The sequence below is a fragment of the Gracilinanus agilis genome, chromosome 1, assembly GCF_016433145.1.
Source record: "Gracilinanus agilis isolate LMUSP501 chromosome 1, AgileGrace, whole genome shotgun sequence".
Classification (NCBI taxonomy): Eukaryota; Metazoa; Chordata; class Mammalia; order Didelphimorphia; family Didelphidae; genus Gracilinanus; species Gracilinanus agilis.
This window is the reverse complement of record NC_058130.1, coordinates 637,507,808-637,532,685: the sequence shown is the minus strand read 5'-3', so window position 1 is coordinate 637,532,685 and position 24,878 is coordinate 637,507,808. Positions and strand designations below refer to the sequence as shown.

General features: G+C 34.9%; 1 protein-coding gene across 1 annotated transcript in view; it reads left to right on the top strand.

Annotated features, from left to right (window-relative positions):
* The window catches only part of STK3 (serine/threonine kinase 3), a 524,086-nt gene that overhangs the window by 395,924 nt on the left and 103,284 nt on the right, over nt 1–24,878 (top strand). The window contains exon 10 of the mRNA XM_044668614.1: nt 20,796–20,971. Within this exon, the coding sequence (XP_044524549.1) occupies nt 20,796–20,971 (176 nt within the window). The remainder of the gene's footprint in view (nt 1–20,795; nt 20,972–24,878) is intronic.

Below are 24,878 nucleotides of genomic sequence, written 5' to 3'. Positions count from 1 at the left end.
CAATGTTTATATGTGGAGAATTTTTAAAAGATAAAATTTAAATTCTCTTTTCCTGCCTTTAAAAATTAAGAATATCTTGCACAAAATTCTGAGGAATAGAAGAAAAGAAAACTGAGGCAGCTAGACAAATATAACACACACATACACACACACACACACACGTGTTCGTTCACACATGCATTGTCAAGTGGCACCAAAAGTAAAGTCTCTTTTTTCTTCCTGACCCTTGTTTGTAAATTATCACTGTGGCATTTTTACTAGCATAAACATAAACAGTGATATACTTCTACTTTTTTGAATGGCTAAATGTCCAATTAAATTAAATTTTGGGGCTTAGAATTTCTCTAATTGTGCTTTTAACATATAACAAATTGCTGTCCCAAAACAAAGCAAATATTTTTAATAAAAATCTTTTTTGCAAAATAACAAATCGACATGGATTTTGGCAAGATATTTATTGCAACTGACAAAGGCTTAGCTGCAAAGAAAGATCATCTGCAATTCAGTTACAATGAAACATCACAAGCCACATTTCTGAAATAAAGAATACTCCTTAAAATTTGCTGAATTGTCATCTAGTTTCCCCATTTCAACCATAGCATGTACAGTACTGCTACATCTGAAGCTATAACAGAGAAAGGGGGAAAAAAACCTCACCTTTTAAAACCCATAGATTATCATCAACACTCTTTCTCTCTTTCTTTCTCATTTCCTCTCTGCCTTTCTTTCTACTAGGAAAGAGATACTTTACTACTAGGCCACTATTTGTACATTACACCTTTCTATTAAAGGCACAGATCCGTAATCACTGGCCTACTTGTTAGGTATTTAAGGGACAAGTCTCTGGTTGCCTCTCCGTATTTGAGGTGGCCCATTCCACTTCTGGACTGGCCCAATTGTTAGAATATTTTTTATAAACCCTCAAAAGCCTAAATTTGTTTCTTTGCAACTTTTGCCTATGGCTCCTGTTTTGCCCCTGGGGGCCAAACAGAGCAAGTTTAATCCTTCATGTAATAGCTTTTCATATACTCAAAAATGGCTGTGTCATATCCTTTCTTAATATTATTTTCTCTAAGTTAACATATTCCCTTCCTTCAACCGTTCCTCATATTAAATAAACTGAAGGCCTTTCACTGTCCTAGTTGTCCATTGGGCACTCTCCAGCTTAGCAATGTCATTCTTTTTTTTTTTTTTAAACCCTTAACTTCTGTGTATTGGCTCATAGGTGGAAGAGTGGTGAGGGTGGGCAATGGGGGTCAAGTGACTTGCCCAGGGTCACACAGCTGGGAAGTGTCTGAGGCCAGATTTGAACCTAGGACCTCCCATCTCTGGGCCTGACTCTCAATCCACTGAGCTACCCAGCTGCCCCCCAAAAAAGTTAATTTATTTTTAATTGACACTCTAGGAGTCTTTAAGTATAATATCATATCATCTGCAAAAAGTATTATTTTTAAAAACCCATTAATTAGTATAAAAAGTAGTTTTTTTTGAAACCCTTACTTTACATTTTAGAATCAATACTATGTATTGGTTCCAAGGCAGAAGAGTGGTAAGGGTAGGCAATGGGGGTGAAGTGACTTGCCCAGGGTCACACAGCTGGGAAGTGTCTGAGGCCAGATTTGAACCTAGTCCCTTCTCTAGGCCTGACTCTCAATCCACTGAACTACCCAGCTGCCCCCAGCAATGTCATTCTTAATCCCAAGTGTTTAGGACTGAACACTATACTATAGATAAGGTTTGACAAGAGAAGAATTTATTACCTTAATAGTCCTGAAAGCTATGCTCCTTTTTATGCAAGCAAAGACTATTTTAGGTTTTGGAGGCTACATTATACTGTTTGATTAAATTTTAGTCCACTAAAACCCCTGTATTTTTTTTAATAACTGTTATCCTGAATTTTTTACTTGTAGAGGTGATTTTTTTTGTATCCTAGAGGAAGACTTTACATTTTATCCCAATTGAATTCATCTTGATATATTGAACTAAATGTTCTAAACTAATGATGGGCAAACTTTTTAAAAAGGGGGCCAAAGGAAAGGAAATGCTCATCTATCTGTCTGTTTCTAAGGCAACTCTTTCGAAGTTTCATTGTATTGTGTCCTACTCGTTGTATTTGTCAGAGTAGGAATAATGTCACAAGGCTGATAGAACATTTCAAGGGGCCTCATCTGGCCTGCAGCCGTAATTTGCCCATCACTGCTCTAAACCATTTGGATTCAGATTCTGTCACCCTAGTATGTTTGCCATATCTTCCATATTTGTGCAATTTTTAGATTTGATAAGTATATAATCTATGATTTAATCTAAATCATTTATCAAAATGTTAAACAGCACAGGGCCAAGCACAAATCCTGTAGTACAAGAGTAGAGAACTGCCACTACTCTTTGAGTTCTATCATCCAAACCAATCCATTCCAAATTTTTCTTATTGTATTATCATATAATCTATTTCTTTTTATTGTTCCCACCAAAATAATAATATACTTAATCAAAAGCATTGCTAAAATATAGGCAAATGAAATCCATAGTATTTAATAATCCTGTAAAAAAGGAAGTGTGGCTAGGAAACCATGTCCTGTTCTTGATGAAGTCATGTTGGCTTTCTGTAATCACTTTCCCTATCTAGATGGTTGCCAACTCTTTTTAATCCTCCATTCTACAATTTTTCTGAGAATTGAAGTCTGGCTTATGAACCTATAATTTTAAGACATAGTTCTCATCCCTTTTTATGAAAATAGGAATATTTACTCTTCTCTAATATGTTTTCTCTCCTATTTTCTGCAGTATTTCAAATAGTAGTAAAGCAGCAGCAAAAAGTATGGAGACCTATTTGTGCTTTTTCTTTTCTGTGGGTCATCATGAGTCTATCTCTTCTTTACACCCCTGTACCACCACTACCATCATTCTCAGTGGATATCTGTCAACTATGTGACAGCCCTAAAGATTCTGTTTTTATTTATCATTACAGGAAGGAATGCTCAAGGGAGGAAGGCAGGTGTTCCAATCAATTCCCTGCTATGCACTCACATTCTCTTTATTCTCCCTCAGTTTCCTGCAAAATAAGAGCTCTTAAAATTCTTCAGGAAAGACTTTCCTCTGCGTCAAAAGCATCAAATCAACTAGTACATGTAAAAAAAAAAGACCCTAAATTATTCTAGCACCACACACTACCAAATTTTTTTAAAAATATTAAACAATGCTAAGATGTTACTATATTACTCCAAAAATGGTAATAGGTTTAAGTAATAAGTAATAAGCTAAGCTCATAAGCTCATAAGCTAAGAAGAGAATTCCAAAGTTAATTCATGACATAAAAAATTGTCTACTTTATCTTCCCATGTAATTCTGTGTAGCAAGAAAAATTCCCAAAGTGAACAGTGAATTCTTTTCAAACAAAAATAAGAAAACCAAGACTATTGCAATTTGTTTTAGTGAGAACTAAAGAAGGAACATTTATAACTGAACACATTTTATGGTTAGTAAAGATACAAGAGCAAGTACAAAGTAATCATCAGCACATTGCAAAAACTATATTTTGTTTATGATGATATTACTTCATAGTTAGACCTTCTGAAAAGCATCAGGCCAAAGCCAAGACATATTACATTGTGTTTTTTAGTATTTTGGATTACATTGGAATAGCTAGAAATGTACAGAAAATAGGTTTTGGGGAGACATTAGAAGCAAATTTAAGGTAACTGAAAATTATTGAAAGAAATATTTCCAAAGAACTCAGAGCAACAATACACTTTTGTATGTGTGCATACAAATATAGTTTATGTTATATATGTATATTTGTTTACACACTTGTTATAATTAAAATTTTTAAAGAAACTTGTTTTGGGTAAGAATATTAATTTATTGATTAGGCTAGCATTTTAACCAATAGATTGATAGGTCAGTGACCCCTTCAGTTGACCAATGACCCCAAAAGTCCTTCAGGAAGATCTAAAAATAGAGTTTTAGAAGCTCATTAGTCAGCTCTTCCTTTGAATTCCCCAAGATATCTCTAAGTGGTAAACAGCTAATTAAGAGGTCCATCAAACCCTTATCCATCCTTATACCATAGGTAATGGAGATCCTGTAGTCAGGAAGAGAATCATTGTCCCATTCATATACTAACCAAATTTTGTTCAAAGGTAAACATTCCTTGGAATTCCTAAGGACAAAGAAAATGTAAAAAGCCGCAGAATGTTTGGAGTCTCTGATCCAGGACTGAGAAACAGGAATTCTCTCTATTCCACTACCCTTATATAGAAATTAAGATTGTATATGAAAGATCAATTCTCACACACTACACATATTTTCATAGTATTACTCTGTGGTATAGAGGGATAAGTGGTATACTCATAAATGGAAATATCTGGAATTGGATATGTAGCCAAAAATAGAGTTAATGACAAAGGCTATATACACCAGATCTAGTGCCTAGCACATTTTCTGTTTTATATACTCTGTTGCTAAATGTCATGGAAGACATATTATATAATCTTCTGGACTATGCAAGGCCTAAAAGTTATAAATTTGGCAGTTGGACTGATTGACTTTTAAGGTCCCTCATCCTAAATTTATGGCCCTATGATATGCTGACTTAATTAACTCAGCAAAAATTAAATATATATAGTTTGAAGAATGACTGAACCAATTATAGTATATGAATCAAACTAAGTATTATTGTATTATAAGATGCATGAAATTTGAAGAATTCAGAAAATATGAAAAAGCTATAAATTTGTGCTCAAGGAAGTTCTCAGGTTAATTCATAGACAAAGGTTTAAAAACTGGAGCAGCTTGAGAAAAGAAGTCTGTAGGGCCTTTTAATACCCCAAAACAGTTGGAGCAAAGAACAGGAGCAGGGACAGTCATAATTCCAAACAAGCTAAAACAGTAAGGCACAAAACCAGCTATTCTTTCAGAATAGTAGTGGAAACATATCACCCATTATGTTGGGAACTTTTATTCCTTGGTTTGAAACTGTACTTCTTAATACCTTCCCCAACAAAACAAATCCCAAAACAACTAGCTACATGCTGACAGAATAAAGTTGATTTTGGTACCTTGGCAACCACTTTCAGATGATTTTTAATTTGCTTAAAAAAAAATACAAACCTTACTTTCTACCTAGAATCAATACTAAGTATTGGAACCAAGGCAGAAGAATGGTAGGGAATAGGCAATTAGCATTAAGTGACTTTACAGTCACACAATTTAAAAGTGTCTGACATCAGATTTGAACCCAGGAATTTCCTACTCCCAAGTGTGGTTCTCTATCCTCTGTGTACCAAGCTGGCCCTGTAATTCACTTTTTTACACTCCTTGCTATGGGAAACCATTCCATAGTTTTGTTTTTGCATAAAGTTATCCACTAGCTAGACAAGATTCTAGTTTGTCAGGCAGCCTATCTTTAAATGACTGTGCCTTTTTTCCACCTCTCATAAGGTATAGAGAACAGTATTACTAGGCAGGAAAATTTGGGCATACATGGATGATGGCCAATAATTCCTGGGTCAGACTACTTGTGGAGAAATAATATGAGATAAAGAACGGAGACTTGATCTTGTGATGGCCTGGGATGCTTGGCAAAGCATTTTGAAATTTATTCATTAAGCATTACTTGTAAAGAAGGCACTAACTCAAATGGATAGTTTCCTTAACTAGAAGTTCTATTATAATGAAAATATAGGTCCAGACTCTGTCCCTATGCCTGTTTGACTGCAGTTTTGCTTCACTTACTAAAAAGGAAACAAGGTTACACTTTAGTTACTAAAGAGCTTGTCATTTAAGTAGATATGTGGCATTGATTTTTAGACCTGTGGTTTGAAGGGATCTCAGGAGGGGAAGGTCAGATTTAGAAAATCAGTCAATAAACATTGAGTATGTGCCAGGTACTGTCCTAAGCATTAGGGGTACAAAGAATGACATAAAACAGTCTCAGCCCCCAGGAAGTCCTCAGTCTAATATGGAGAACAACACTTAAAAAGAATCTGACAAAGGGCAAGAGTGGTAGAAGGTACTTGCATGCACAGGCATGACAGAGTCATGCAACCCCAGGGGGAAAGGATATTGCCAGGGAACTATAAGGTATTGAGGCAGGGCAAATAAATAAAATACTAAGTCCTAAGACTCCCACGTCTCAGAGGAAATGCATTTATTTTATTCCCATTTTATTAGTTATTAGTAGGTCTTAATTTTTAAAGCGTAGATCTCAAATTTGAATGCTCAAGATTAACAAAAATGTATAAAAACAAATCAGATGGTAAATATTTTGTAATAAAAGTCAAGTCAAATACAGATGTAGATACATGGAAAAGAAGTGGGAAGGTTTGCTTTCTGAGAAAATATACATTATATAAATTACATACATGTACATAAATTATGTAGATGTATTTTACACATCTTACATATATTTTATATAACATGTTATATATTTTATAAATTACTATGTGTGCATATGTACATGTATGCATGTAAACAAATTCATATTACATATATTATACATTAGTAGATTTTTCATTTTTAAAGCATAAGTCTTCAAATTTGTGTGTTAACAATAAATGGAATATATAAAAATAAGAATGAGATGGTAAACAAGTATTTTGTAATAAAGCCAGAAATCAGATACAGATGCAGATATGTGGAAAAGAAAAATCGGGAAACTTTATCCATGAGCAATCACACAGAGTGAAGAGTCAAGATGAGAGAATAGGCCAGCTCTGATGATGACAGGAAAGGAAGAAGAAAAGGGCAAGTGGGAAAAGGCAGCTTTCTGTTGATGATCATAGATCTTCTTACCACCTAACCTTCTCAGATGGGTTCTATATTGTCTTGAAACAACCCCAAGAAAGTGTTTCTGCAACCTAACTTGGAAACTCATAGCAATATTTAAAACTGGAAGCCTGTCCTTTTACAAATGTAAGTTTTCATGCTGTCATTCATATTTTTCCTTATCTTCTATCCTCAGGGCTAGAGAATAGCTAAATGATATCTTCCTATTATTCTTGGAGGACTAGAAACATGTCATGTTTAGCTTTGTATCCTCAAGGCCATTTAAAGTGCCTTACACATCATGGATCCCAAATAAATGTTTGTTGAATTAAAAATCCTTTATGTATACTTGAAGGCAAGTATTAAATTGCCTTTCCAACCATTTCTTTTCCATTTTAAATAATCTGAGTTCCTTTAACCTTTGCACAGGTTTTATTTTCAGATCTTCAGTCTTTTCTATGAATGTTCTTTGGACCTTCTCCAAGTTGTCTGTATCTTTCTGTGGTGCAGAATATACTCTGTTGACAATGAAAATCTAGATATCAGGAGTTCTGAACAAAAATACTAATTCTTTTCTTTTATGGATTCACTCTGTAACTTTTGGCAACAATTTAAGGAACATATTCTATGACCATTAATCAGGTAGAATACTTACATCATGAAGAATTTTGGGAGAGTAATTAATTCATATTTATAAATCCCTTTGAAGTTTGAACATATTATAACAATGATATGATTTATCAATGTGAAATAGATATTTGAATATCTTTTAAGTTTATCCTTAGAATTTAAATTAAATGTTACTCAATTTTCTTTTTTTAATCCTTCCAGCAGAGTTAAATTTTCCCAATTTGTAACCTATTTAGAAATACAGTGCAAATTAGAAATGCTTATTGGCAATGGTAGATGCATTAGCATGTCAAGGCTATTGTGTTCCACATAATTCATTTTATCTGAATATATTGTAGGAAATACACTGCAAGGTAGGGAACATTTTTTTTTCTCTAAAATTTCAAAGACAAGAAATTGATTGGTGGTATGGAAATAACTGTGATGAATTTGCTTAGAATTTCTTTGAGAGGTTTATATAGCCATAAGGCAGAGAATAGAAAAAGCATGAAAGGCAGAGAAGCTTTATAAATTTTACCATCAAATTTGTTCAGAAATATTTTTTAAAAATTCAGTTGCTTCTGAAGAAAATTATGTGAATTTTATATCATTCTTTTCATGTTTAAAAAATACATATTTGCTATAGCAACCAGAGTAGTCTGTGACAGTGGTTGCTATCTTGAGAATTCCTGGTTCTCACTCTTCTTGAAATGAATAGTAGCCTTTGGGGGGAAATGGAAATGTAATTCTATAAATTCTGTTCTTCTGTCTCACATCTGTGAACAGTATCTTAGAAGATTTTATTGGAAGAGAAACTCTACCTATCTGGAATGAGTTACCGGTGTTTTTTGTTTTTTTTTGAAATTAATGTTTTCATACTAATTATAACTTTGGTTGTTGCTCGAGATCTTCCAGAAAATGATACACCTAACCCTCAAATAACAAGTTTTAATAATTTGCTTTGATAGTAGGGTTCTATAATTTGATTGTTTTCTTTTTCAGATCACATATATCACACAAAATTAATAGATTTTTAATTTTTAAAGTGTAGGTTTTCAAATTTGAATGCTAAAGACAAATGAAAAATATATAAATAAGAATAGGATGGTAAATAAATATTTTATAATAAAGCCAGAAATTAAATATAGATGTAGATATGAGAAAAAGAAGTGAGGTCTTATCCACCATATTTAAAGTTCACTTTACAAAGTCACCTCCATCTCTATAAAAATGAAAAAAAAAGTTAAGAATTTCAGTGTTTTTTAGATACTGTTACTGATTTTGCTTTAGTATGAAAACCATTTTTTGATATTATTTTAACAGAAATTTTTTCCGTTTAATACAAACTTATATGATACAGCACATGATTGTATTTTTTTTCTAATTAATGAAGGCTTAGATTCAGTGGTAGTTTTCTTAATGGATTAGTAGATTTATTAAGTATAAATGCATTTTCTACTCAAACGACCATATACATTACATTTATTTGTATAGACATAAAGAATGCTATCCCAAAATATGCTTCCTTGGGACGGGGTACAAAAACTTCCACTTCCTTTGCCTTTTCTAAATGTCATTGACAGAGGAATAATGTTTTTTTCTGGTTTTGTTTTTAGTTTGTTTTTTTAAAAACAACTCTTACTTTCTGTTTTAGTAACAACTCTTAAAACAGAAGGGCAAGGACTAGGCAAATGGGATTAAGTGATTGCTATCCCAGCTGCAATACCTTATTGTGCCTTGCATGTCTTGGTTTATGTTGAACTGAATAGAACAAGAGGACATCTGATTTGAAAACTTAATGAAGGAATGAAATCCCACTCTCTCTCCATATATTCTTCCTCTACTTTTGGATCATTATTAGGGAGCTGTTATCTACCTTGAGCTGAGGAGAACTTTGTCTGTTCCCAATTTGGAAACCTTTTATGTAGTTCCCAATTGCCCCAAGAATAAAATGTATACTCCTCTTTTTTTTTTTAGCATTTAATGCCCTTTATAATTTGATTCTAACATTTTTTTCTGGTCGACCACACAATACTCTCCTTTTATCCTATGGATTCTCTTATGGGGGAAATTCTAATGGGTTACTTTAATATTACTGGGTTCAGAGAAAAGGGGAGAAGGAGGACTGACAGGACAGGGCAATAGACTGGGAATAACCTACAAGTTAGGGAAACACAAGTCAAGAATGGGTTTGGCATTTGGAGGGAGTGACAGTTAAGATCCGACTGACACACAGCTTGACACAGGGATTAGGTAAGTAAACAGGTTTAATTAGATAAACCTTGGTTTTGAAGGAAGGAAAAGGGATGTCTATTCTAATAACCTATGGGCAAGTCTCTGGGTCAGGGAAGGAATTTATCTACACTAAGCTAAAGGCTATATCAAGGCACAGTGGTACTATCAGAGATGGAAGTGGGATCCTCACTGCTGAGTCCTGTCCAAATCCAGTGATGATACAGCTCTCCCAGGTCTTTAGCCAGTAATCCTTGAGATGGGTAAGGTTAAGGATTTAAATCAGCCTGAGATGACCAGCAGCCCAGGTCAGTTTGATATTCTCGACCTAACTTCCCACAGGCAGATGATTCTTCCTTTAGAATACCAGGATACAAACTTCACTTTCCCTGAGATCTCCCACTGAGTCAGTTGGTCAGCAGCAACTTGCACTCAGCCAACATGGAGTCCATCCCAGGAGAGAGAGCCACTTCCTGCTTCCCCATTCCATTTAGAATTCTCCAGCCTTTCTTGATAAGCCTCCTAATAATACCTAATCTTAAACATTTATACCCTACTTTATTAATTTATTTATAACAATTCTAGCCAAATGGGCCTACTTGCTTTCAACCAATATGCAATATTCCATTTCCAAACTCTGCTTTTAAAGACTCTTACCTTTAATGTAAGAGTTAAATTAATCTACAACACTTGAAGTATTATTTTTTAAAGTTTATTATCTGACACAATAGAACCATGTGACTAAGTTTTCTCCCTGCTCAAAAAGCCAGCTCCACCAAAGCTGCAACAAGGAAGGAAAAAGAGTGCTAGACACAGAACTCCACCCAATTTATATCTTGTCTACATCAGCACGTAATGACAGGAAGAGAGTAGGGTGCTTAGAATAGTAGTGTTGCTGGGGATCGTAGTTTTTAGGACATCGTAGTTTTTAGGGCACTGGTTCCCAAACTTTTGGCTTACTGCCCCCTTTCCAGAAAAAATATTACTTAGCGCCCCCTGTCACGTACTATCACCACCCCCTGATAGTTATTCACCTCTCACAAATACACCTGTGGCCATCACCGCCCCCCTGGATCACTGCAGCACCCACCTAGGGGCGGTGGTGCCCACTTTGGGAATCACTGTTTTAGGGTAACAGATTCAAATTACACAATCCCCCCTGAGCTCCTTTGGAAGACTAGTCTCCCCAATGGATCTTGTAAACATAATCAACTTATAAATTACAATATTTTGGGGTTAAAACAGAAAGAGAAAAAAAACAATGATTGCTAGGCACATTGACAAAAAGTCAATGGTGGGGGGCAGTCCCCTTCGGCATAAGAGTATACATACAAATAAATATGTTACAACCCCCCACAGTTCAATTTCACTACAACCCAAAGTTCATTCTGGATCTTTTGGTGCAGCATGAAGTTTCTGCAGGCATCTCCGTGGCGCCTTATCCAAGCAGTTCACTTCCTGGATTCTGGAAGGTAGCAAGTTTCTTAACCTTTATAAAACTAGAATTTTATGACAATTATAAAATCCCCTCTGAGGAGGATGTTAACAAACACATAGATCAACTCAGGTAGCCACTGAAGCTCATGGCTTTCAAGCTTGGCTAAAATACTACCTCTTGGGGGCCATTTAGGAGTACCACACCCCTTAACTTTCCCACCTCTCATATAAGACTATAACCCATCACAGGTTAATCAAACCCCTTGGGTTTACTCCCTCCTTTGGCATGAGAATGTAAGAGCTCTAAAGGCATGTCATGCCCTCCTTTCACCTTAACTTTCTAGAATCTCTAACTTTCTTTAGGTTCAAGGTCTATTTCCTATGCCGAATGTTCTATTTACTAATGCTGTCTTCCCATTCCTAAATTTGCTTCATATATATTTTGTTTTTATCTGTCTACATTCTTGTTCTTTCCCTCAAATAAAATGTAAGCACCTTTAAAAGAGCAATCACTGTTTCTTTTATCTTTCTATTCCTAATATGTAGTATAGTACCTGTCACAAAGCAGTTTCTCAATAAATGCTTAAGTGAGTAAATGAATAAATGGAAAAACTGGTGAATTGCTAAAGTGTCAATAATATCTGCAGTATCATGGAAAAGTGAAAAAGTGCCTCTTTCTTTCTTCATTTCCAAGGTCATACACTGTTTCTTTGAATATATAATTACAAGTTGCTTTCCTGAATGGTTGTACTTATTCATAAGTACACTGACCATGTGTCAACATGCCTGTTTTCCCACAACCCCTCCAACTTTTGTAAATGCTATAATATTTGTAAAGCATTTTGAATCAGGAAGAAGACCTGATTTCAAATCCAACCTCAGATACTTACTATGTGACCCTGATAAATCACCAAACCTCTGTCTGCCTCAATATCTTAATTTATAAAATGATCATAATAGTTATAACCCCTACCTCTCAGGCTTCTTGTGAGGAAAAGAGTTATTTGTAAAGTACTTGGCAAAATTTAAAGTACTTTATAAATACTAAGTGTTTTTGCCTAATATATTCCACTAATGAATCTATTTTTTAGCTAAGACCAAATCATTTTGAGAATTATTGTATAGTTTAATATTGTAGAGTTTCAGATATGATACTGCCAGACCTTTTTCCTTATTGCTTTATCTTTATTATTATTCTTGATATTCTTGATTTTTTTGCCTCTGTATGAATTGATCATTAGAAAGAAGAGAATCTACAAGTAGGCCAATAAGCTAGACTTGAGTTCCTAGCAAAATTCTAGAACATTCTAGTTATTAGAATAGAAAATTAGAATAGAAAATTCTAGTTATTAAAAATATGGTTAATGAGCATGTCAGAAAAGAAATGTTAATTACAAAGAACCATCATGAGTATGTCAAGATTCCTTAACTGTATAATCCTTTTTTTATCTTGATTACTAAATTAAGAGATCGAAGGAATGCCTTACATAGCTATAGTTTACCTTGATTTAAGAAAGTACTTGATAAAGTCTTTCATGTCATGGGAAAAATGTGGATTAGACAATACAATTATGTTGATTTGCAACTAGTTTAATTGCTAGCAGCTGTCAATGGAAGGAAGGAAAGAAGAAAATGGAAGAAAGGAAATTCTTATACCTTGGTTTAAAAAATTGACTTCACAGATACAAGATATGAGAGCCCATGGTAAGATAATAGTTTTTCAGATATTTAAGGGTTGTGGTGAACTACAATCTGAATAGGAGTCTTCAGTATTATGTAACAGACAAATTGCTAATGTAGTTTTGGTCTCCATTAAGAGAGACATAGCTTCCAGAAATAAGAAAATGTCATTCCTCCCCCTTCAGCTAGTACTCAGTCCTAGACATACCACACTTAGAGCATTATATTCAGTTCTAGTCATCCCAGATTAAGAAGGGCATCAATAAGATAGTATCCAGAGGAGGGCAGCTAGAATAATACAGGGCCTTGAGTTCAGACCTGAAGAATCAATTAAAGGAACCAGAAAGTAGAAAAGACTCAAAGAGCACATAACTGTCAAGTATGTGTAAGATTTTCATGTGTAAGAGGGATTAGACTTGTCATATTTGGAGTCAGAGGGAAGAACAAGAAGAATGAAGTGATAGTTGCAAACTGGCAAATTTAAGCTTGATGTCAGGAAAATCTTTCTAATAATTATAGCTATCCAGAAGTAGAAAAATGGGGATGGAACACTTTGGCCAGGGTTGGAAGCTGGGGAAAATGTCCCCTTTTCTTTTTAAAAATACCCTTACTAAGCTATATTTTCTAAGTAGTCAGTTTCCCTGTCCCATCTCTACCACTTACCTTTGGAACAACCCACATTGACTACCTACAGTATTTCTTACAAGGAAGCCTTGAAAATCAAGAGTAAAGCTGTTTTAACATACACAGAACACAAACCCAAACATACAAAACGTAAGAATGATAGAATAGTTAAGGAAGTATAAGATTCTTTCTCATTCAGAGTCTTCAAGAAGAATGTGGGTAATGATACATCAAATGTGTCGCACCAAAGATTCTTTTTTCAGTTGAGTTTGAACTTGATGTCTATTAAGGTTCTTTCTAACTCTTAAAATTCTATGAGTCTTGAGCCTTTAAGGAATATTCAGTCTAATTTGAAAAAGAAGAAAAATTCTTATTCAGGTGACAAAACAAGTCCAATATAAAATATAACTATGAAAAGAACTGTAAATGATTTAAATTTTCTTGTAATACTATACTTTTTTAGAGATCAAACTTCTGGCAAGAAAACAGAAAGTACTTGCCTTTAGAAAAGTCCAAGATTTTATGATTCTTTGACTAAAGACTGAATCTTGTTTGTTGCATTATAGTTGCCCTAATGTTTATCCCTATATTATATAACTTAGACTATAAGTCTATAGCATTATTATTTTTTCAGAGGCATAGGACAGTGTGCTCAAAACCTCAATCAGATGTGTAAAATAAACAAATTAAAGCTGCTAGTGAAAAATGATAACTATTAGAGAAAACAAAAGAATTGTAAAAACCTCTGAAAAGTTGGAAAGCCCAGTAATCTGGTGCCACTTAAGGTAGATAAAAATACTTGTTGTTGTTGTTGTTGTTGTTTTATTTTTGATAAAAATACTTTTAATAGACTTACTCTGAGGGCATTACTCATATAGTACCTGAAGCATCCTTTTTTCCCTAATAAGACCCTCAAAAGAGATTATTAAAACAGGTTGGGGGACACTCAGGGTCCACATTCTTTTAAAACTATAGCTCATAGCCCCCCCCCACTGATGGGTTTCTTTTTTTCTTTGGACAGCTAAAGAACACAATTCAAAGTAAAGAGATTTAATAAGAATATAGTAAGATAATTCTCATAAGAATATTACTCCCTATCCCTATAAACCTAAGGCAGATACTTTCACAAACTTACCACCCCCCCATGCATAATCATACATGAAAGGAACACATGTATGGAACGCATGACATTTCTTGACTTTTTCGTCCTTTATAAATATGTATCAGCACAGAAGCTGTAGTTATCTTCCTTGTGCTCCCTTGCTTTGCATGAGGCCAAGATAATAAAGTCTCATATAGTGCCTTAGGTTGCACAATAGATTATAGATTGCTTATAGATTCATAGAATCTTAGAGTAAGAAGGAACCCAAAAGGTCTATTCTAATACCTAAATCTAATACTGCTTCTACCCGAGCAAGAATCCCTGAAAAGCTGGAAGAAAGTTGGAAGTCTCCCAATAATGGGACTTAATTCGCTTATTCTATTTTTGCACAGCTCTTATTGTTGGAAATTTTTCTTTATATCAAGCCGAATTTACCTATGCAGCTTCTACCTATTGCATTTCATTCTGTCCACTAAGACAGAATTAAGGCTAAGTCTAAACACTTCTTTTAAATACTTGAAAATAGGTCTCTTGTCCCTCCTGAAGTCGTCTCTTCGTGCTAGACATCTGTTTTCATCTAGTTCTTACAATGGGGATGATGCTATTATTAATACAGCCTGAAATCAATGTCTCATCTGCCTTTCCAAGAAAAATTTATGAAATGTCCTTTTGTATAGTTGCAACTTCCTCACATTTTTAGTTTAATTTCTAGTAATGTTTTGACAATACAAATGAGTTTCTATTTTTCTAGTATTCATCTCATTGATGAGTTAATCAGTAGACATATGGTCAAGTGCCTACTGTGTGCCAGGTACTGTGCTGTGCACTGGAGCTACACAGAAAAACAAAAGACATTCCCATCCCTCAAGAAGCTCATAGACTAAAGAAGGAGATGACATTCAAACGATTGTGTGCAAACAAGTTGATTGTTTGACAGATAATATAAAATTTTTAAAGTTAAATAATGTTTGTTGATCCTCTCAGAATTGATTATTAGCTTTTTTTATCTGCCTGCCCCACTGTTCTTACCTTCTTGCTTTTCTCACATATGGAAGACACTGTAACCTACAGTTTCTGTGGTTTTGAATGGGCTGTCTGTCCTGTCTGTGATTCATTCTGTTTTCACCTCTGCCTTCTAGAATCAATACTTCATTTCATTCAAAGCCCTAATCAAACATCACTTAATCAGGCCTTTCTTGATCCCAGGAGTTAGTACCTCCAACTTTCTATATATCTTTTGTGAGTGCCTTGTATGCATTGCATATTTTAAACAAGTTCTGTGTTGCCCCTTCTCCTTCCTCCTTTCATCTTGTACGGTCCTTAACAATAGAGAGTGCTTTACGTTTTCCCTGACAGTACTTGGCACATAGTAGATGTTTAATATACGTGTATTTAGTTGATTGATTTTGCCACTGTCGTAAATTTTAAGTCACTAAAGAGGGAAGTTAGGTAGTACAATGGAAAGAACACCAAGTCCGGAGTTAAGAAGACCTGAATTCAAGTTTGGCCTTAGATAATTCCTAGCTATATTATCCTGGGTACATCACTTAACTCCATTGCCTAGCCCTTGCCTCCCTTCAGTCTTAGAATTAATACTAAGACAGAAAGTAAGGTTAAAAAAAAAAAATTTTTAACTCTCAAAGTGGGGCAATTAGTTGTCTCTGTGGATAGAGAGCCAGACCTGGAGACAGGAGATCTTCAGGTCAAATGTGGCCTTTGGTTATTTCCTAGCTGTGTGACCCTGGGATAGTCACTTAAACCCATTGCCTAGCCCAGTGATGGAGAACCTTTTAGAGACCAATGTCCAAATTGCAACCCTCACACCATACATGTGAACCCCCCCCCCCTTCCTCAGATAGGGGAGGCAAGAAGCAGTCTCACTGGGCTGCTGGGCAGAGGGGCAGGATGGGAGAAATGTCCTCAGGCATGGGTGGAGATGGGGAAGGTTGGGGAGCAGCCCCCTCCAGCATGCACCCTTACTGCTCTTCTGCATTAGAACCAACACAAAGTATTGATGGATAAGATGGAAGGTAAGGATTTTTTTTAAGTCATTAAAGTTTCCTTTCGGTGGGGTATTTTCAGCCATTTCATAGGCCCCCAAAATAATTAATTAATCACTTACTGACCAGTCTTCTGGTAATGAGCTTTTTCATTCATAGCTTAACTGATCTTCTGACAACAAATACAATTTGTACATTGTTGGGCCCATATTTCTTCAGCCTTTCTAGCTTGTTAGAAACTGTGAGGTCTTTTTGTATTGGGATAGTTTTTGAAATATCAAGGTCACCTCCACATCAAGATGAAACTTGTATTAAAATGCAAATTTCAAATGATGAAATGACTCTTGAACAAAAAAATAGTTCAGACTATGTTAAAAGAAATTATTATATAAATATAATTCAGCAACAAAATCTAAACCTTTTTATTAGATTCAAACTATGTTATTAAAAGTTCCTTTATTCTTTCAACAAAAGCAGTAAAAAATAAAACAATGAAATATATATTTTTAAAAAAATAACATTTATTAGAATTCAGAATGCATGGAGGTAGAACACAAGTGCATTTCCATCCAATATACCTCAGTACTGGTTCTGGTGAATTCAGCTCTTATATTTATTTTAATATCTTAACGAATTAGTGCCTAACTTACCCTTATCCTTTCAATCCTTAACCCCAGTTGTCTAGTCCTTCACACCCTTTTAATTTTGCACTGATAATAAGACAAAAGGTAAAAAAAAATATGAATCCTACTGAAGGAAGTTGAAGAAAACCAAAATCTGACTGAATCCACAAGTTATTTATATATTTATCTAAATCTCAATGGGGCCCTAACTGTAGCATTGCATCTCTTTACATCAAACCTCTCTACAGGCTCAAGTGATCCCATTCTATCCTGTGTTCTCTGGCAAATTACTCCTTCTATCATCCCCATTCTTACTTGTCTTTAATCTCTCCCTGCCTACAACTATATCTATGTCTTTCTCATTACTTAAAACAACAAAAACAACAACAACAACAACAACAACACCTTACTTGATCATCCATCCCAGAGAGACAAAGGATGCAGGCAGAGGGGAAAGGTTGAGGTAGGGGAGTAGCACAGTAAGATTAAGGACTCCTTAACTCTGAAGCCTAGCTTCAGAACTCATCATTCAAATCAGAATGTTCTTTCCAGTTATCAGTGATTTCTTAATTGCTAAATATAATGGCCTTTTTCTTAATCCTCATCATTTTTAACCTCTCTATAGTTTCTGACACCATCATCCTCTTCTCCTTGATATTTTTTCCTCTTTAGATTTTCTTGACACTACTCTCTTTCTTGGTTTTCCTACTTGTCTGGCTGCTCCTTCTTTATCTCCTTTGCTGAATCTTTGTTCAGGTCATACCCACTAACTGTAGGTGTCCCCCAAAGCTTTATTCTGGAATTTCTCTTCTCCTCTTATACTCAACTGCTCTCATGGATTGATTTATCACTTCTATATAGGTGATTCCCAGATCCAATTTATCCAGCCCCAACCTCTTTCTGACCTCCAGTAATAATTTTTAATTGCCTTAGGCATCTTGAACTGGATGTCCTATAGACATCTTAAACTCAAAATGTTCAAAACTGAACTAATTATCTTCCCCTATACTACTCCCCACCCCCTATTCAACTCTTCTCATCTTCCTGGCTTCCCTGTTACGGTTGAGGGTACCACCATATTCCCAGTCACCTAGGCTCAAAAACTAGGCTCAAAAACTTGCCTCTATAGTAGTGATGGGCAAACTAAGGCCCTTGGGCCAGATGCAGGCCCCCTGAAAAGTTCTATCCCACTGGAAGACATTATCCCTAATCTGACAAATACAATGAGTAGGATACAATACAATGAAACTTCGAAAGAGTTGCCTTAGAAACAGACTTACAGATGAGCATTTCCTTTCCTTTGGCCCCCTCTTTAAAAAGTTTGCCCATCACTGCTCTATAGCCAATCTGCTGACATTTCATTTTAAACCTTTACCTTCTATCTTAGAATTAATACTGGATATCAGTTCCAAGGCAGAAGAGCAGAATAAGGGCTAGGCAGTTGAGGTTGTGACTTGCCTATGGTCATACAGCTAGGATGGCCAGATTTGAACCTAGGACTTCCCATCTCCAGGCCTGGCTCTCTATCCACTGAGCCACCTAGCTAGCCTTGCCATTTCTTTTTCAATTCTACTTTCACAACTCTTTTAAGTCTCTTTCTCTTCTCTGACACTGATGTTATAGACCTTTATTACTTCATGTCTAAATCACAGCAATGGTTTTCAGGTTGATCTCCTTTTGTCAAATTTCTCTCCACTCCATTCCATATTCCACTCAGCTGTCAAAGAGATCTTCCTAAAACAGGTCTGACCATTTCAGAAATTATAATGGTACCCAGTTGTCTCTGGGATGAAATAGAAGACCCACTCTTTAACATTTAAAATCCTTTATAAGCCACCCTCTTCTTTCCCCTTCCAGGCTTTTTATACCTTACTCTTTTCCAAATACTCCACAAGCCAGTGGCAATGGCCTTCTTTCCTGTTCTTGGCAAAAACTCTTCATCTCCTGACTATATGGATGTTTGTTGTCTGTATCCCATTCCTGGCATTCTCTCCCTCCTCATTTCCTCCACTTATCTTCCCTGACTTCCTTCAGCTCTTAGCTAAAATCCTATCTTCTTCAAGAAGCTTTCCCGGGGGCAGCTGGATAGCTCAGTGGAGTGAGAGTCAGGCCTAGAGACAGGAGGTCCTAGGTTCAAACCCGGCCTCAGCCACTTTCCAGCTGTGTGACCCTGGGCAAGTCACTTGACCCCCATTGCCCACCCTTACCAATCTTCCACCTATGAGACAATACACCGAAGTACAAGGGTTTAAAAAAAAAAAAAAAGCTTTCCCTAGTCCTTCTTAATGCTATTGTTTTCCCTCTGAGAATACCTCTATTTTATCCCATATGTATTTTATTTGTACATAGTTTTTATATATTGGCTCCCCTCCTTCCTCTCCATATTAGGTTGTGGGCTTGAGATTAGGGACTGTTTTTGTCCCTTTTTGCATCTCTAATTCTTAGCTCAATCCCTGGCTTGCTTGTTAGAAAGAGTAGCATATGTTATCTTTTGACTAACTGTGCACAGATTATCAGCTTTGCAAATTATTGTGCCTTGAAGACTATTCTGACTTGTTTAGCTGCAATGCAGTAGATTGTCAGCAGTTCTCATTCATTGTTACCTGTATAGCTTTTGTGAATGTGCATTATCCAGACTTGAGAGTTATTGATTCCCTATTAACTAAGATATTAGATTCTTCCATTTTTGATAATCCAGTGTGTTATATTGACTGGCTTTTTTCTTGACATTCATAAATAAATTGTACTCAGGGTTTTTATATTATTCTTTTACTGCTATCATTATAATATTTTTTCTTCTTTAAGGGCTTTGCTTAAATTAAAGTATCTTTGTTTCCTCTGTGCTTATCATTATATAGTCCTTATAACTAAGTTACGTGGAGGGCATTCAGAACTTTTAAGACCTTTTAGAAACTTCTGATTCAATAGGACATTTTGAAACTAATATGCTTGGCAAAAAAATTTCAATGTTGGGATAATTGCCTAAGATTTACAGGTAATTTACCATCAGTTTTTAATACTTTCAATTTTATGTTGACTCATTTCCAAAGTATTCAAAACAATTTTCCAATTAAAAAATGTAGTAGAAATGAGCACCACTTAACCTCTGAAATATTTCCACAGCTTAAAACATTATGTAGTTTTAAAACTCTTGTCTGTAACACTAATTGAATTTTAATTCTCTGTTAGATCGAATATTTTGACTGTTATTTCTGACCATATTTTAATAATAGATTTAATAAATTTAAAATTAATTTAATAATTAAATAAAATTTTATAAGATTTTATAAAATAAAATTAAAATTCAATAAAAATAAAATTAATAATATATTTATTAAATTTTAAAAATTAAATCAATTTGACAAATTTAATAAAATTTAATAATAGATTTAATAAATCTATTCAGATTTATTCCATAGTTCAAGAATTCATATTTTCATATAGAGTTGTGAGAAAACAAGATTTGGATTCAGGATCACTTAGGGCCAAATGTTGATTATGCCACTTGGATAACTAGAATACTGGATGATCCCACAGTAATCATTTATTTCAGCTTCTTCACTTTTCTTGGCAGTGGAATAGAAATAATAATACTTGAGCTACCTATTTCACAGTGATGATGCAAGAAAAATGTTTTATAAAGCAGAAAGTATAATATAAATATGAGAGATTATTTTAATAATATTCAATAGTTAAACCTTCTCTTTGTTTTTTTTAATTTAGGAAATACAACTTCATCACAAGTGCAACGACCATCTTTTATGGATTATTTCGATAAACAAGATTTCAAAAGTAAGAGTCATGAAAACTCTGACAAAAGCATACATGAACAGGTCCCCGTGTCAAAAAACATTTTTCCTGACAACTGGAAAGTTCCTCAAGATGGAAACTTTGATTTCGTAAGTACATTTTTGTTTTCATTAGTAAACTTTCTTTCTCTTTTTACAGTCATCTACAAATGTCTGTGTGGAAACAGAAATCAGTGTAAAGAAAAGTTTCTTAGCAATTAGAGCTGTTCAAAAGTGAGATAGACCATCTCCAAATATAGCAGTTTCCCCATCTCTGTAGGTAGAGTAGCAACAAGATGCAGAGTAGATACCAATTCCTAGTGTTTCTCCTGATCTTTGAGTTTCTCCTGAGTCTTTGAGTTAAACATCCAAATGCTAGAGAAGTACTTAGTCAAATCATAACTTTATTTCATTTTTTAAATAGATTTTATTTTGTTTTTTATGTCAATCATTTCTGGATATCTCTACTCAATTCTGTCCCCAGGATTGAACCTCCTTTTATAACAAGGAAAAACAAGTGATTCAGTGACTTTGACAGTATATACAAGATTCTCCCTTCTTAGTCCTCTACCTCATTTTCTATTTAATGTAACTATTATATTTCAGTTTTTCAAAGTTTGGCTTCATGCTGGTTATTTTTTTAAGTGGATCAGATTTGTGCTTTTGTCAGTACAGAGAAATTTTTCTGCCGGTACAGATTGTTTGCATTTATCGTCTTAGAAAGTGGAACCTGGTAGAAAGGAAATGAGAGCCCAGAAATTTGCTTTGAATCACGTAGCCATTATACATAAGAGGTGAGATTTGAGTCCAGGTCTGTTGCTATATCTCTGTCTACAACATACTGCTGCTATAGTGACTTTTTTAAATTTGTGTTGCTTTAATAATATCATCCATATTGTTCTGGTTTTGTATATTTCCTCCGGTATCAGCTGATTACACAACTGTTAATCATAAAAATTTACAAAACAGAAGCCAAAACAAAAGTAATTAAAACATAGTAATCTACCAGTAAGCATGGGACACACTCTTCCATTAATGAGTGTATACAAGGTTCATTGGGGAAAGTGGGCACAACCTTAACAAAACTTTAGATTAGTATGCATGGCAGTGGGTAACTCATGTGCCTGGGATAGTACTGTCTTTTAGGCCTTGATGACCTTGGTTCCATCAGGAAAATATATACCATAAGAGACTTATGGAAAGATAGGCTCTTCTTCTGGGCCCCTCTATTCCCTTGACAGGGCCCATTCACTTTTGCTGACTATACTCAGATCACTCCTCTTCTGGGATGCTCAGACATTGTTAAGCTCCTTCAATAAAAGCAACTCCTCTAAGCCTGGGATTGTACATTTCCTTTACAATTTTGAATGAGTAGTTAGGACCTAACTTAAGCTTGATGTACGTCACCCACATGGATTGCTGAATATTTACTTGTAATGAAGAAATTACTAGATGTAGTTGTTTAGCCATTGTCAGCGATCTTTAAAAGCTTGTGAAGAACTAGAAATCAATTTTAAAAGCATTTATTAAACACCTGAAGGTTAAATAGATAAGTGGATAAATAGGATTGCAATTGTTTTCATATTTCATTCTTTCGTAAGAAAGAATACTTGTGGAGGTTCTTAAACAGTTCTGTTATGATTGTCCTTTATTTCTGACTACTCCTTTTCTTTATCCTTTGCTTGTTCATTTTCCATTTCCTATGGAAATTTTCATATCAAACCCAACATATCTAACACTAAACTCACCAACTTCCAAGAAAACTTATCAAAAGCTATCAAAACATTGATCTCTATACTTCACTTCATTTCAAATTAGTATATCCTATTGATTCTTCTATTGATTTTTTTGTTTTATTGATGTGATTTTTTTTCTATGTTACAAACATTTACAAATTACCCTACACTCAGAGAGGTCTTAAAAAAAATAACAGTTAAGTAAAACTAAATGTATATTGACCTCATCTGAAAGTACATGCATTATTCCATATCTGTAGTACCCTGCCATTAAAAAAAAAACTTATTAGAAATCTTTTTTTTTTTCCTTTTCTTTCCCATTTCCCACTCCATTGGGGGAAAAAAAAGAGAAAAGCACATTCTTTGTAACAAATATGCATAGACAATTTGCCATCCTTTTCCATTCTCTGTCATTGTCAGAATCATTCAAACTATTAGCATCTAACTCCTGCATTTATTCACTACCCTTTTTATCTTATCTTCCACCCTTAGTACATTATCTCTTAAATATATATTCTGGTTGATCTTCTTAAAGGAAGAAGAGGAAAAAAACCATCAATTACTTAGGATTGTGAATTGCCATAGTGAGTATGGTAGAAAGTTAAAAAATTGAAGGACCCCAACAAAAATATCACTGTATACGTTAGGAAAACAATTGAAAGCAACTGGAGACTATGAAGTGGGAAAATGGAGAATAGAAGGAAGGGAGCATTTAAGGACTTTAAGATTAAAAAGTCGACTAGAACTGCGAGGAATGAAGAAGTGTGGACATATATTAAAAGAAAGGATCATAGGGAATTTTAGAGTTTTAGATTTTGGAGAAAAGTATTTACCCTAGTAATCATTAAGGTTACCTGAAGTAAAGTGGAAGGGTCAATGGAATGAAGGGTGTAGAGAAACTGTAACGTCAGGGTATTGGAAAGTTGAAATCAGCATTGCTGTTACCATCACTAAAGACAGCAGGAAACTAGAAAAATTGTGAGCCTAGTGCTAAGTTACCAAGAAAGATGAATGTCATACTGAATGCCAGTAAATAAATAGTGTTTAGAATGAGAAGTTTTTAGCCATTTTTCAGTCATGTCTGACTCTTCATGGCCCCATTTGGGATTTGACATTTCCTTCTCCAGTTCATTTGACAGAAGAAGAAACTAAGGCAAACAGAGTAACACAACTAGTAAGTAGATGATGCCAGATTTAAACTCAGAAAGAAAAATCTTTGCCACCTAGAATGGGAAGGCTTTGTTGCAAATAGTCTTCTGAGGAGGAGAGATTGATGTATCTAGATCATTTTTGTGCTCACCTCACTCATCTGTGGAGAACAAGAAGTATGATGTGCCCTTATTCACCCTCCTTAGGTGGCAATTGTCTCTCTCCTTTCTCCAGTTTCTGATAGCACTTTGCTTGATTGCCTCATTTCCACATTTCTCTCCCTCTACATCTTACTATTATTTGTGTGCTTGTCATTTTTGGATAGATTATAATCTTGCGAGCAGGAACTGTATTTTTGCCCTTTTTATATCCCCAGCACTTAAGTGGTACCTTGCTCAGATTAGGTGCATGAGAAATTTGCTGAACTGAATGAATAGAAACAGTCCAAGAAACAACTGCTTCTATTGCAGAGGGTTTTGATGGAAGTAGAAGCTAAAAGGACAGGTTTTAATTTACTCTAGAAAGCATTTGTCAAAGAGGCAGAACTTTCTTTGCTTTTTACAATAGAGGAGGGAATACATAGCACCATCTAATTATACACAATATATATGCTATCACTTCAGATTGGTTCCCAGAAATAAGTATTTATCATATAAAGATCTAGTTTATCCAGGGTATGAAATGGGGAAAAAACAAACTCAGCTGGTTTCTCCTCAGCCTCAACTCTTCCTGTCAATCCCAGTCATGTTCACAACCAACTCCTAAAGCCATTCTTTGGGGATTTGGGGAGAGGGGAGAAAATGGAAGAAAGAGGAACAAATGAAAGGGGTAAAGTAACTAAGCAAGAAAGGGGGTATGGATGGTATGGCAAAGAATCTTTCACTTATTCCAAGTTAGAAACTGAGATAAAAGATACCAACATAAAAGCTGGTTTTGATTGCATCCTGTCATACAGTGATCTTATTTTACACCCAAACCTTTACTGTTTTCTTTTAAACCCTTACCTCCTGACTTAGTATCCATTCTAAGACAGAAGAGCTACACAATCAAGTTTAAGTGACTTGCCCAGGGTTACAAGCTACAAAGAGTGTCTGACACCACATTTGAATACAAGTCCCCAAAGCATTATTCTT